Source organism: Hoplias malabaricus, chromosome 2, assembly GCF_029633855.1.
Source record: "Hoplias malabaricus isolate fHopMal1 chromosome 2, fHopMal1.hap1, whole genome shotgun sequence".
NCBI classification, from domain to species: Eukaryota; Metazoa; Chordata; class Actinopteri; order Characiformes; family Erythrinidae; genus Hoplias; species Hoplias malabaricus.
The window spans coordinates 22,086,343-22,101,355 of NC_089801.1; the positions used below are offsets into that span (position 1 = coordinate 22,086,343).

Genomic DNA, 15,013 nt, shown 5'->3' on the forward strand with positions numbered 1-15,013 from the left:
CACTGAACTTCAAAAGTAGACTAGATTGTACAGGAATATTACTATTAATAAATAATAGAGGAAAATTATTTTATTTAGAAAAATAACAATTGCACAAAAACAAACCCCAAATTGATAATAGACAAGACCAAGACTTTTTAATTAAAGCTTGTGTTTCATTTAGGAATCTACCCTTTAAAGAAGTCAGTGTTGAATGTGAGCAGATTAAACCTGCAGCGTGACTGAATAGTGTATGATTTTAATTATTTAGGTCTCCCATTCAGTCTAATATGAGCAGTATCTAACTTGCTTTTACTCAGCAGTTGTACGTTTGGTACAAATGTTGATTTTTAAATAACATATTGATCTCATATTGGGTCAATGTCTTGTCAGGCAAATTCACATTGTCAGTCCTATCTTGCCTTTTAAATGTAACTATTATTAATTACAATGTCTTGCTGGTGACGTGCCCCCTCCGCGTGGTACATAATCAATGCTCTTCCTATGCCTTACTTAGCTGTTTGCAATAATTGTATTTATTATAAAACGGTGTCACTACTAGGGCTCCATCTATTTTTCCTTCCTTTGATTAGTGTATATTTCTAAAACTAACCTGAAGGATTCTTGATTTGATTTGCGAATCAATATTTCAATAAAAAAAGAATCGATTCGGTGAAATGAATCTGAACTTACCGTCACTGTAGTTCTACAGTCAATCGTATGAACTACAACTCCCATGATGCATTTGGTTAACGTGGTTTTGACGTCACCTATATCGCGATAGTGGTACGCTGCGTTGACATGGCGGCGGCCGTAAGTTCGGCTTTGTTGGCGGTTCTGCTGTGCTTCTCCAACGTGTTTGTGGCGCCCACCGACGCGTTGATCGAGGGCCTTTACTGCGGCACTCAGAGCTGTTACGATGTGCTGGGAGTGAGCAGAGACGCGGGGAAAGCGGAGATTGGACGCGCTTATCGCCAGCTGGCCAGAAAATACCACCCTGACCGCTACCAGGGCGAGGAGAGCGGCCAGGACACTTTCCTGCTCATCGCCACTGCTTACGAGACTCTTAAAGTGAGAAAAAGACTCTCTAAACTGGCTGTAATCATGATTATAAACTTACCGCACATACAACGGGAAAAGCGCTGCAAGAACAACACTGTATAAACATGTTGTAAACTATATAAACATATCATAAACTAATTGTAAACTTTTTAAACTCGCAATAAATTACATAGAATCATACTGTAAACTTATTTTAACCTTCCTGCACTCTTATAGTTTACAGAATTTAAATGTAATGCTTACAAAGTGTTTACTGTCAATTCCCTAAGCTGTGAACGTTCTGTTAATTCTCTGTATTTACTGTTTATTATAAACTCTTTGTAAACGTACTCTAAACCAATTATACATTCTCTAAGCTTTAAGTTTATTTGTAACTGTAAATGTAAAGTTACTGTTAACTTTCTCTGAAAATGTACCATAAACTCTTTCTGAAAACTTGCTGTAAACTCTCTGAAAATATCCTCATAAACACTATAAACAATATATTTGCTGTAATCTCTATGCAAACTTCCTTTGTAAACATATATAACAATTATTACAGTCCCCACAGAGGAGACTGTAACAGACTGTGTTTAAATACTGCAGAGTGTTTTAGAATGAAAGAGTGCCAAAAATTACATTTTGACTTGTTTAAGTTAGGGTTAGATTTAATTGTGGAACAAGAATTAGTCAACACAGATGGGCCAACAAAGACTGGGAGAATAATAGTGTTTATGTGTGTGTTTGTCTCTCTCTCTCCTTGTCTCTGTTGGATTGTGGTGTGCATGTGAGAATTTGACTTTTTCTTGGAAAAATGAAAAGATTTGGGAGATCCACTCCCCAACACAAAGGCACAGCTTGGGGGAAATAACATGTTGAGAGGAATAGTGACAGTTCTTTTACTACTTTCAGGATGAAGAATCACGCAGGGACTATGACTACATGTTGGACCACCCCGAGGAATACTACAGTCATTATTACACCTACTACAGGAGAAGGCTAGCACCCAAAGTGGACGTTAGGATAGTGATTCTTGTCACTGTGTGTGCCATCTCAATTTTTCAGGTACTTATCTAAATGAAGTTAATGAAGTTTTCATTAATGTGATACAAGGTTTTGATCTGAGAGCAAATTCGTGCTAAAAGTTTACTATTCTGTAGTATTACAGCTGGTGGAGCAGCTACACAGAAGCCATCAACTATCTCACCACCGTCCCCAAATATCGCATCCAGGCAACCGAGCTGGCGAAGCAGCAGGGGCTTTTAAATCGCACCAAAGAGAAGGGAAAGAACCGGCGCTCCAAAGAGGAGATCCGAGAGGAAGAGGAGGAAATCATAAGAGACATAATCAAGAACAAGATCGATATCAAAGGGGGCTACCAGAAGCCCAACATCTCTGACATCCTGCTGTTCAAGATCATTCTGTTCCCCTATCACTTGTGTGTATATGTGGTGTGGTACTGCTCCTGGATCTATCGCTTCCATCTGCGCGGTGAGGAGTATGGAGAGGAGGAAAAGCTTTACATCATCCGCAGACACATGAAAATGTCTCAGGCCCAGTTCGACAGCCTGGAAGACCACCTCAGACACACCTTTCTTGAGCGGCAACTGTGGATAAAGGAGAACTATGAGGTGGGTTTGAACACGTGTCAGGTGTTTTAAAATTAACTGTATGGATTTTGAAATGGATAACTGGATTCATTTATGATCTATTGTGATTAAATTTAAGAAAATGTACATTTTTGTTAGCACCGTTAGTTTGTGGATTTAACTCCAGTTTTTGGGCTGTAGACGTTTACTAGTGCTGTCAAAATTAATGTATTAACAAGTGTGGGATCTTGTTAACTTAATCGTTTTAGCTGCAACGTCCTCCCATTATTCACTAGTGACATATTAGCTACTTTATGTAGGGATGTAAACACAGCGTCACCACTTTTGAGTACTCTCTGATCCTTCCTCCTTCTCTCTCTGTCTCTCAAATGTGCACACGCAGAGCTCCTGTTTATTTTAAGAAATACTAATTCAAGGTCATCAAAACTACACTGAGATATTATAATAGAGTTAAAAAGAAAGTGGTAGAATTTTAAATTTATTTTTTTGATTATATTTTAAAATCTGTAGATGCTAAAAATATAACTATAATTCTTTCCTGTTGATCTTTCATTGATTGTTTATTTCACATTTAAATATCCATTATTAAAACCTTCAGTCTTACGAAGGGACCGTGTGATTAAACTTGATTCATTTCAAAGAATGGTGTGATAATTTAGTTAATTTTTTAACCACTCACCACAGAAATCTTTACCTTAAAATTACAGCTGGGAAAATAGTTTGTTTATAAAGAGAGCACAGAGCAGGTCAAAACAGTGTGTAACTAAATAACTTTCCTGTTGTTTATGACTTTAACCAAGTCTCTCTGTTTTCCAGGTGTACAGAGAAGAACAGGAGGAGGAAATGAAGATGAAAATGGCCATGGACCCACGATGGAAGCGCTACAGGAGATGGATGAAAAGTGAAGGGCCTGGGCGAATCACTTTCATTGACGATTGACCGCACATGCCGCACACACACTGCTTCTGCACAGACATGCATCCCGTTATATCAAGCCGCCTGTCTGTGTCTGTGTGCGTGTGTGTGTCTGTAGTAGCGTCAATTCGCTCATGTTTACAAAAGACGGTTATGTGCATTTATATCAAGACTTTTGACAGATTTTCATTGATAATAACAAGACTCTAAGTTGAGGGTTGTTGCTACATTTGTTTGGAGGCTGCTGTAACTGAGCTGTCCACTCTGACTGTCCATGAAGAGCTCCCTGGAGCACGCCTAAGGTCAGTTTTGGAGTTTTTGGCAGCTCTGGTTTTGTTTAGCGAGCAGAGCAGTGAGCTGACCCCTCACTGACGTCAGCTTCTGCCTTTTTGATCGTACGAAGAGGCTGTGGTTGGGTCTGTCTTAACTGGTTGGCCTCTGTGTCCTGCCAATGGAATATTATATTTTTAAAAATAAAATAAGAGACTGTTAAACATGATTTGTGGCCTGAGCACATTGTAAGCAATAAATTCGCTGTCCACTTCTTAAGAAGCACCCACCTTTTACTTCCCTTCATTGATTCTTTTTGTGGCTGAAGTTTAACTTTTCTGTAAGTTTTTATTCTCTGTTTGAACTTTGTGGAAATGTAGTGGTCTCTTGAATTTGGAGTCAGTTCCACATTTAAGTAAAGTTATATCTGAAAAAGTGAAAATAATCAATATTACTCACCTATGGAACAGAAAGAGAGCAATATCCTCAACCCCTTTCCAATATTCTAAGATATCTTCACCATCCAAATGCCTCCACACAGTTTCTCGAGCATGGCTCAGCCAGCAATGTACAGAGATAAAGACTACGTCATTTTGGACCAAAAAGCTCCAATTTACAGAGCCAGGGCTGCGTACAAACGCCAGATCTTTTTCCAGTGTGCCAACAAACCAGACAACTAATGGTGAAGAATCATTCTATAAAGTTTATAAAAATGTTTTGGATTAAACATAGCCTTTAAGTTATCAAACATTAGCAACCCACACATCTCTCTCTCAAGCTCTTTCACACACACACAGCTCATACTGAGAAACAGGAAACAGCCCTTGGTGCACAATTGAAAGTAATGATGAATTAAGGAAAAGAAAGGAACAAATCAGTAATAAACCAAGGTATAATATGTAAATATGTAGATGCACTTTGTCCTGTGGGGACCCTGAACATAAACGTGAAAGAGGGGAAATAAAGTATGCGGAGCCACAGATGTACTGCAGTCTGCAGAAGCAGAAAGTAATCCATTATGGTCCATGGAGCTGAGAGAATGGACAGTGTGTACAAACCTGCAGGCCACTTCCGTGTTTTTATATACTTAGGGTTTATCCGTTTGTAAATTTGAGGCGCCCTCTAGCGCTATGCTATGCTAACAGCGTTCTAGAACATATATATGCATGTGAACTCTTAGCCAATCATATTGCAGTGGGCGTGGTCATTGTCAATACGGGTGGAGAGAGAACACACCTCTTTCCGGGCTGAAGTGACGCCTCTCTGTTAGAGCTCCGTCGCTCGGGCGCGGATTATCACAGCAGTGTGCGAGATACAGAGCTTTCAGCTTCTCTCCCAGCTTCAATCAGGCTTCATTCCGGACTGAGAACATGTCCTCCAACTCCAACCTGGCCGCTATGAGGAGAACCGTGGAGCAGCTCAAACTGGAGGCTAGCGTCGAGAGGATTAAAGTAAGTCTATGACCTACAGAAAAGTGTTCAGAAGTTTACTTAGAGTTGTATTGAGGCAAACGAGAGGAACAGTGTTTGTTTTTTATCTCGTTTTTTGCAGCAGTACGTCGACTATATCGAAAAATTGACTTGACTCATTTCCAAATATATTATTATGTTAAACTAGTCGTATCTTTAAATAAAGACGTTCTGTGTTAAACTAATGACTTTATATTTTTCAAAAAGTAAAAAAAAATGAATACCTGAAATAATGACTAACTTTATCAAACTAATGACATATTTCAAATAATGAATTACTAAACTCATGATTTAGAATCCAGAATAAAGACTCACTGTCAGAATAATGACTTAGTGCCTTGCATTAATCACTATGTTGAACTAACGACTAAGTGTCTCGGAATAATGACGGTGTCAAATGTTTTATATTAAAATAAAACTAAATATTTTGCTGTGTGGGACTCCAAGTTTTAGGCCTTTATAGGGATTAGAGTCTAAACTGTATTCCATGTATTTAATGAATTATAAGCCTTGTATTGCGTATAGGAACATGTAAAATGTCTGTATTATTTTTTATTGTTATTAAAGTGTTCATTTAACATCTATTTGCATAATTATATTTAAGATGGACTGAAGATTTACATAGACTGCTATATCTCTAATGGATCAACAGTGGAGTGGGCTGTAATGTATCTCTGTTAATATCACTTTCAGTATTCATATCTCTTCCCACACCTCAATGTATAAAATATAATTTCTCTAGTAAAAGTAATTCTCGTCCGTTTCTAGATATGAAATTTCATCCAGCCACATTATTTGCATGAAACCACCCTGCATTTGTTTAATGTTAGGAAGCAAATGTTCAACATGTGAAATCTTTGTTAGTTACTTGTCACTGTGAGTACATTGTATGTATGTGAAAAGGCTTAAAGACACCCCTGAAAATAAGCAGGTTCTACTACTACTAAAATCACAAATCCCATAGCAGTGTGTCAGCAACAGAGGTATAAAGCCCATTCCGTACCTATGAGAAGAGTCCACATCGGTATCTGATACTAATGCTATTATGGCACTCATTGTGGATACTCACAGGCTGTGTTTGAACAGCTAGAGCAAGCCTTCACAGAAGAGAATTAGCACCTTGTATTTCAAGTGAAAAAAAACATAGCTGGACAAGCAGGTGTCTAGAAACGTTTGGAGATGTTGTATTAGAACTGTACTCTTGTCCCCCAAAAATGGCATGCTACTTATATTCATTGTAATTTGACTGGGGGGCACAGTTTTTGCAGATGACGTTTTTGACTTGAAACACCTGAAAGTTGGAGGAAGGCTGCAGACAGTATTTGCATACGTCAGATATTTAATTAACAGGCTCTATGAGTGTACTTACTTAATCAGACATTTATTGACACATTAAAGGTGTAATAATTCTCTAACACAAAAAAGACCACCAAAGCAAATTGTAAAAAGAATTGGTTGTATTTTTTTTAACCTTTGATTTGATGAAAAATCTAATTGCTGTGTATTCCCTAAATGAATCAGCGTATTCTCCATGGAATAAGTGCCTCAGACAGGAGTGCACATTGGTTTAGTTCAGAATCTCTGATGCATCCAGGCTACAAGGCAGTTTCAAATGTAAGGGCTGCGTATAAAACCAAACATTTCTTTGGCTTAGTAGTATGTAAACATTGCCGAAGATTCTCAGTGCTCAGTCCACACAGTGCTGATTATGAAACTAAGCTGAAAAAAGTCCTGGTTTGCATTTTGTGGTGTTACAAAAAAGTGCTTTTACATATATCTTACTATCCGTCCTTAAGCAGCTCAAACCTGTTCACCCTGCTTTTAGAATAAAGAAAGCCATTTACAGCAGAGTTTCTTTAGGTTTCAAACCTGATGTATTTTCCTATGGGGAGCTGGCTTAATGAAGCGGGCTTTGATTCTTCTCATCATTAGAGGCCAGTAGTTTCCTGTAGGACATGTTTAGATTCAATTAGAAACTATTAAATGCACCTGAAATCAATCATAGCACATCTGCAATAAGCATTTAGACCCCCATCTAAGTAAAACCAATCAGAAAATCACAAAGTAACACTAGAGGCTATTGGAAACCTTCAAGGATCAAACTCTCCTAGTTGTTTCTATGAGCTTTGGAAAGGAGCATTGTCATACACATTGGGATGGATTAAAACTCTTTGTATTTTTAACAAAAAGGAATTATTTAATGTGTATATGAACTGAAAAAAGATTATTCTTTATAGAATAAAATAACATTTTATCCTAATTTATAAAAGTTGCTCTGAATAAAAAAAAAAAAAAACATTCAGTCAACATCAAAAATATATAAACCTTACCATCTAAATGTGCATGGAGCCTGATGCAATATACACACAAAAAAATTTGGAATTCATCAGTTTGTGTGTGTGTGTGTGTGTGTGTGTGTGTGTGTGTGTGTGTGATTGGGTTAGGTGTCTCAGGCAGCAGCTGAGCTCCAGCAGTACTGCCTCCAGAATGCGACCAAAGACGCCCTGCTGGTCGGTGTTCCAACAGGCAGCAATCCCTTCAGAGAGCCACGCTCATGTTCCATTTTTTAAAGGTAATGTACTATCTTTCATTCACATTAATTTACTCAGGAATAAAGGAGTGTAGTAACTCTGCCCTCCACACAGCTGACCAATGTTCAATTTCCTGCTCAGACAAGAGCACCATGAAGCACAATAAAAGTCCTCGGACAAGATTCCTCACACTGTTTTAGCCCCTTTTTTTAACATGATTTAAACAATAGTGCATCTGTCAACATTTTTTACCATTAACCTAAATGTATTTAATCAGTCAAGACATGTTTCATGTCTTTAGTTTGCTTCTCTCTTTTTGCACTGCAGCTATGAAGCTAAGGAAGCTATCGCTAATGCGGTATGGAAGCCTAAAAATGTACCTCAGCAGTTAGTAACATGCTAAATGTGTAAGACAACTGCTAATAAATGGTTGACAGATGAATCCAAACCATGCAGCTATGTCGTTGAAATTTAATTAAAAATATTTAAAAATACTTTAAAACAAGACATCTAACAAATTCTTTTATGGCCAGATAATCCTATTACATTCCATTCAGCGTTTGGCCCTAAACAAACAAAAATAAATAAATTAATTTAAAATGTCACTTGTAAATAAGTAGGAAATAAACTATAAAAATACACTTCAGCTCCTCAGTTTCAGAGAGTTTCTGATCATTGAACCCCTGTTATTATCTGTTCCAAACTACAAAACTGAAGCTTTGGATTGAAATTATGGGCAAGTAACTCGTTTACACCAGAAAACTCATGATCATTAAACAAACTCGATTACGTTTTAAATGTGATGTTTTTTTAACATTACTAAAAGCAAGCACAACACTTTATCAACCAAGTAATATACTTGATAAAGAAACTGGGAACCATACATTTATGAAAAATATTTACATTTCAGATAAGCGGAAAAGATGATGATGATGATGATTTACATTTCATGTAAAGGTCTGACTGATAAAAACAACACTGTATTTAATATAATTCACAGCCTCATTCTTTCAGGTTTGTAAAATATAGAGCAGAAATGTAAATGCTTGTGGGTCACAGAAATGCTCCCACACATGAATAAGAGATTATTAATTTATTACATTTGGATACTTTAGAATGACGTCACTTATAAAGGTATATAAATAGTTTAAATCTGTTTATTAATAGTTATTAAACATGTTATTAAAAATATAATAATAAAAAAAGTTATAACATGTAGAAAGGGCAAGTGACCTGTTGTTTGCCAAATAATTAACCCACCATCTACAATGTTAAACCTCAAATTTTGCCAGATACTGACCTTACATTGTCTTCCTCATCTCCCTCATCATTTTCTAGAAATCCCATTTAGACGCATTTTTGAGGTCCCGAAAAAGAGGATATGTCTGGGGAAAAGAGGAGGAATAGACACCATAGCATAGCTAAAAATCATGGCAGCCATTTTGGAGGCAGAATTTTGTTCATAACTTTGTACTTTTTTGTTTTTATAGGTAACTGTACGTCAAAAAGTGTTAGAACGACATAAGCAAGGCTTAGAGCTACATTAGCCTTTTAGCTTCATTAAAAAATGAAATTAGCAAACGTTAAGCTGCAAACACATCATGGCTGACTTGCTACATTTGGACTGAGGGGATAAAATGTGCACAATTGAATTTTTTGCCAAACAAACATAGACAAACAAACAACTAAATCATCCTAAGTTGTGTTTGGGATGCTGCGAAGATTGATCGGTTCGCACAATCCTATTGAGTGACAAGCTAAACTAGCACCAGAGCAGTAGCTTCATATGGATCAGTACTGGTTACTCAGTGGGAATACTACTTAAACAAAAGTGACAGGGCTCATTGTTGTTCATTTAATATGCAATATGCTATTGTAAAATAATAATTCACTTTAAGACATTGATTATCTCAATCAAAGAACATTTACTCATTTCCTTCTCGGCTGGAACTCTTTCCTTCCCGCTACATTAGCTTACCCAACCTGGAATTTCTCAGAGGCCACACACAGCTGGGACCGCAGGGTATTTATATCCCCGAGAGTTGGACACGTATCCGGTCGGCTCTGTGCTGAGTTTGGCCGGAGCACTAGGAGGTTTCCGTGACTTGGGCAGACTCACTGCATCAACAGGAAGTTGGAGACAGAAGGAGAGTTAGGGGGAAGGGTGCAGTGGCCTGAAGAAAGTAACCAAGAAACATCATATCTGCATAGGTCCAGTATGATTAGATAGAATCGAATGTTATTAATATTGCGATCATTTTGCTTTTCTGAGGGACCATGTTACTATGTGCATTAACTCCATAAACTGCACAGTAATGAAGTTCTTAAAGGGATGTCTGGGCAGTTATTTCCGGAGATGTTGCAGAAATGTATAAAGCTGTGTGAAGGAGTAAGGCGAATCCGTCTAAAAAAAGATACTTGTTTTTAGACACTTTTAGGAAGTAGTGTAGGACTTCTGCTCTTGACCAGAGAGACTAAAGGCTATTTTTTTCTCTCTTTTTGGATTTAAAGATACTGTGGCTTTGGGGTTATATTTAGATTCAGAGGGGAGCTGTAGTAACTTTGGTTTTTCCCAGTCTTTTGGTCAGGACTGGAAACTGAATGCCCAAAATATGACTGAAAAATGGAAAACCTGACAACCGTCTTCCTTATTTTCTTTCCCCCTGCAGGACTCTTGATGTTGGACTCCTGGATATGTGCTGTTACAGAGCTTCAGCTTTTTTATTTCTTTTATAAGATGTTTATTTATTATTGCATTCACAGCTACAGCTTTGAATAAATTGAAAATATGTGCTTTAAGCAGTTGTACTTTAACTGTGTAATATTATGGGATATATGAACTCTTATCTGAATATTTTTGTTCCTGACTGATGATGATGATGATACAGACTTTCAAACTCCATGTGAATCTTAGCAGATCATTTGCTTTTAGGATCAGAGAAAATGATGTCAATTTGTATTTTTCTGAAATGTTATTTTTAAAATATTAATTCATGGAAGAGATTCACTGTCTGTCGCAAAGAAACGCCAAGACACAAAAGCAAGACCACCTTTGGAAATCAGTGTAAATTTGTTGGAAGTCCGTGAAATAATTATTAGATTCTGAGACAGAGTAGAGATCAAGAAGTTCCTGACTGACTGAGGAATAAGCTCTGGACAAAACTGTCTATGCATTAACTAAAAATGTTTGTTATGGATCATTTTAGCTGTAAATACTATGTGGAAACAAAGCAAACATTGGAATTAAAAAACTGATATATCTCTTGCTGTCTTTTTGCTGGATGCTGTCTTTGTTTATCTGTGCTGATGTGTTGGACATTAAGACAGTGGTGGTGCCCCCACCCTCTTCATTGCATAAACACACTCTTGTGTTTACTTACATTTACTGGCTCTGGTTTCATTAGCTTTTCAGCTGTTCTTTCCTTCTTGTGGGTTCCCTGCTTCATGGGACGGTGGCAAGGCAAGAACAACTAGGGTGGACAGAGTACAAAGTCAGTTTTTAGGTTGTACTAAGTTAAATGTGGGTTTGGCCAAAATTATAGTTCATGAAAGGCCCATATTATACACACACACACACACACACACACACACACATATATATATATATATATGATGTTTTATTTCTGTTCCACAAACTGCCATAATTCATTTTACACTACTGATTTCTAACCTAGTCTTTAGCTTTCTAAAGTATACCTCTACGATTGAAATAAGTAAATGATTCTGGTTCTGCATTATGTCTGGGGCTCTTACACTCCACATCACTGTAACATAAACATGGCAGGGTGTGACTGCTGTAGATTAAGTGGGTGATCGCATGAACATATATTCATAGTTAAGACTTCACATTTTGCAGCTCAGTTTTCAAACATGAGCTAGGGATTGAATGACATCTTTTTGACACTTGAACATTATTTTGAAATAAACCCAACAGGCGTCGAAAGAAAGGAAACCTCCCTTGCTTTCACACAAAAAAAAAGGAATAAGAAGGAATCAAACCTCATATGGAAGGAAGATGGCACAGACAGAAACAGAGGAAATGATAACTGTCTCCAGAAATTTTCACTTCCGTTTCTGCGAGCTAGTTTTCCGAATGCCAGCCTTGAGTGTCAAGGACAGTGTATACTCTATATTTGTGGACAGGCCTTCTACTGAGTGAATATAGCTACTTATATATATGCCCTCACACACGGCTTGTACACTCTCCTTAGAAAAGCATTGACCAATAAAAACTTTGCATGGGTGCTTGAGGTCATCATGTTCTATGTCAAGTGTCATCAAGGTATTTGATAATGCTCTGCAGGACTGATCTGTGACGCAGTGGATTGGTATTCTTTGAAGTGATGGAGCTCCATCTAATGATTTCAGATGAGTTCTGACCTTGCTAATATTCGCATGACTGAAGTGCTGACAAATCCTCACAGCTATGTTCGACAACTAGAGAAATCTAGTCTAAACCTTTCTTAGAAGAGTACATCTCTTACTGTGGCAAAGGAAACACAACTCTGTTAATATCCTTCATTTCAGAAAAAAATGTTAGACAAGCAGGTGGAAGTACACTCTACATATAAAGTTCCTCTTTGTTTCTATTATATGTCATCTCTTAGAGAATAAGCAAAATCATCACAGCCATTTCCCTCAGGTCTTTCCTGAAATACTTTAGTTAATGGGGAGCTCCTCAATGAAAGGAAGCCCATGGTTTCCTGCTGCGGAGTCTGGAATAGCTCATAAAGCCAGTCCGAGGATAGAGAGATAATGGGAAGGAGTAGAAATGAGACATTCAGGAATGTCAACACTTCAAATTGAGCCATTCACTGCTTATTCCATGTGGAAATTAGCTACAAAAATGTGAGTTACCTGAGCTCCACCCACTCACACAGGAATAAAAATCTAAAAATACAGAAATAAAAAATCAATATAGGCAGGATATGTTTGTACAGGTATTTGTTTTGGGTTTAAGATATTGTAATTCGCCCATCAAATGGAGAAAGAAAAAAAAGTCTGCCATTTTGTGCTTTTCCATGTATTAGGTAAGCATAGCTAACATCGCTGATCATACCATTCACTCACCAATTCAGAGCATCCATATTTGGAAACTCAGCCAAGAAACAAGCATTTCTTGTTTGTTGCTGAAGATATAAGGATTGTTTAGTTTGAATATGGTATTTTTGAGTACGGGTTAATCAGAACAGAGGTCATTTACATTATCTCAGTAGCAGAAACTGCTTGTTTAATAAAAAGGAGGTAAACGTCATTCAGTAAATTTATTCATGTTTTCTGGCCTCTAGGATGTTTTTGGTAACATTATATTATATTTGTTATATTTTAGGAATGAAATTTTATGAATCATTGTTGCTCATTTGGCAGTACTGACATCACATTATAAAAACAACAAAGAAAGATATTTTCATTAATTAATAGTTATAATGTTGCAGATAAACATATTGTTCAAAAAAACTGAATTCATCATCGTCATCTTTTCTGCTTAATCCATTTCAGGGTCGTGGTGATATCTAAATTAGCATTATCAAATATTTAATAAGGCAGCACGGTGGTGCAGCAGGTGTCGCAGTCATACAGCTCCAAAGTCCTGGAGGTTGTAGATTCAAGTTCCGCTCCGGGTGACTGTCTGTGAGGAGTGTGGTGTGTTCTCCCTGTGTCCGCGTGAGTTTCCTCCGGGTGCTCAGGTTTCCTCCCAGAGTCCAAAAACACACTTTGGTAGGTGGATTGGCGACTCAAAAGTGTCCGTAGGTGTGAGTGAATGTGTGAATGTGTGTGTGTTGCCCTGTGAAGGACTGGCGCCCCCTTCAGGGTGTATTCCTGCCTTGCGCCCAATGATTCCAGGTAGGCTCCAGACCCACCGCGACCCTGAACTGGATAAGGGTTACAGATAATGAATGAATGAATGAATGAATGAAATATTTAATATTAGGAATGATAAAGGATTTTCCTTCATTTTACCCTTTATTCAGACCATTACATCTTAATGTCAGCTAAGCTTGATTTTACCAGGAAATAATTGTGAATAAAAAATAGATGTCTATGATTTCATACAATTTGAATAGCTATTTAAACTAACGCCAGCAAATCTCATCAGAATGTCAGTAAACCTCAACCCTTAAATTAGAAACATTTTAAAGTAACCAGCTATGTTTATGTACTATACTTCCTCCTATTTAGAAAGGCAAAGCCAACTCATGCTCTGTCATTGCACAGCTCTGTTGTTTCATCAGTGTCGCCTGGCCATATCATTACAACAGTGTTCTTTAGGAGTTGCAAAATTTAACAACATTCATGACTTAATTCTGGTGTCTGTTTGCTTATTTGTTAAGAGAATAGAGTGCTGTTTTCAATATAAAAGCCAACAAAGCGCCAAACCCAAACTCCACCCCAATGTTGCGTGTGCTTAATGACAATGTGAGGATCAACAGCAGCACAATGGTCAAAGACAGCATTTAAGTCCAGTAAAAGTAGAACAAAACCAGAATAATCATTACGTAAGAGGTAACCAGTCACCCATAAAAGAGCAGACTGCGTGAAAAGCTCAAAAAACACACTGAAACGCTGCTTAAATGCTCTTTGATACAATCTTTGCCAAAAATAAGAAAAATAAAAACAATCTCAATTTTGAAACAGGCCTGATGTTACTCTTGTGCTTAAAACGACATATTTATGTCGCATATTTTACACTTTTTTGTCTATATGTATTAAGACCTTATATGAACATAGCTGAGTAATGATGAAATGGGTGTTATTCTTCTGCTCTTCTTCCTTATTTGTAAAATGTTTCCAAGATACCCAGTAGTAACCTAGGGTGACCAGATCTGAGGGGGTGGGTGATGAGGTCACGCCCCTCGCTGCCGTTGTTTGTTTAGCTGAACCTATGTGTGCTCTTAGGTCCTTTACACCTTTATTTGCTACACAAAACATTGGAATTTCCTTTTTTAATTCTTCCGAGAACTTACATTTACGTTTCGGCATCGCTGTTCGAGGTGAGGGTACATGAGCTTTGCCTGACGTAAACAAGGACTACTGACGTGCAGACTGACCAATTAAAATGTTTACAGAGAAGGTTATCGACCAATAACGGTAGCTCTACAGTCAGACCCTCCAATCAGAAGATTTTAGGCTACTTCACCACGCCCCCTTCTCACTCAGGCGAACCAATCGGAGTAGGGGAGGGCGGGACTAGTTTGTG

The 15,013-nt window shown here is 37.6% G+C and overlaps 2 protein-coding genes and 1 long non-coding RNA gene across 3 annotated transcripts; 2 read left to right on the forward strand and 1 right to left on the reverse strand.

The window, feature by feature from the left end:
- Positions 1 to 727: 727 nt before the first annotated feature.
- On the forward strand, positions 728 to 4,119 carry dnajc25 (DnaJ (Hsp40) homolog, subfamily C, member 25). The gene is made up of 4 exons (XM_066660849.1): positions 728 to 1,050; positions 1,933 to 2,085; positions 2,181 to 2,651; positions 3,447 to 4,119. The coding sequence occupies exons 1-4, from the start codon at positions 781 to 783 to the stop codon at positions 3,567 to 3,569; spliced, it is 1,017 nt and encodes a 338-aa protein (XP_066516946.1). The 5' UTR covers positions 728 to 780; the 3' UTR covers positions 3,570 to 4,119.
- A 930-nt stretch (positions 4,120 to 5,049) lies between these two features.
- On the forward strand, positions 5,050 to 11,097 carry gng10 (guanine nucleotide binding protein (G protein), gamma 10). The gene is made up of 3 exons (XM_066660851.1): positions 5,050 to 5,266; positions 7,729 to 7,856; positions 10,485 to 11,097. The coding sequence occupies exons 1-2, from the start codon at positions 5,186 to 5,188 to the stop codon at positions 7,852 to 7,854; spliced, it is 207 nt and encodes a 68-aa protein (XP_066516948.1). The 5' UTR covers positions 5,050 to 5,185; the 3' UTR covers positions 7,855 to 7,856; positions 10,485 to 11,097.
- Positions 6,758 to 10,477, reverse strand: LOC136686837 (uncharacterized). The gene is made up of 3 exons (XR_010800387.1): positions 9,794 to 10,477; positions 9,116 to 9,200; positions 6,758 to 7,230 (listed from the first exon to the last, which is right to left on the reverse strand). It is a non-coding gene; the product is annotated as an uncharacterized lncRNA (long non-coding RNA).
- Positions 11,098 to 15,013: the final 3,916 nt, after the last annotated feature.

What these genes read in the sequence shown, in the direction of transcription:
- dnajc25 (XM_066660849.1), top strand. Translation starts at nt 781, where the DNA reads ATGGCGGCGGCCGTAAGTTCGGCTTTGTTGGCGGTTCTGCTGTGCTTC. An exon ending in CTGCTTACGAGACTCTTAAA is followed by an intron (nt 1,051 to 1,932) that starts GTGAGAAAAAGA and finishes TACTACTTTCAG; the next exon opens with GATGAAGAATCACGCAGGGA. An exon ending in GGATAAAGGAGAACTATGAG is followed by an intron (nt 2,652 to 3,446) that starts GTGGGTTTGAAC and finishes TCTGTTTTCCAG; the next exon opens with GTGTACAGAGAAGAACAGGA.
- gng10 (XM_066660851.1), top strand. Translation starts at nt 5,186, where the DNA reads ATGTCCTCCAACTCCAACCTGGCCGCTATGAGGAGAACCGTGGAGCAG. An exon ending in CTAGCGTCGAGAGGATTAAA is followed by an intron (nt 5,267 to 7,728) that starts GTAAGTCTATGA and finishes TGATTGGGTTAG; the next exon opens with GTGTCTCAGGCAGCAGCTGA.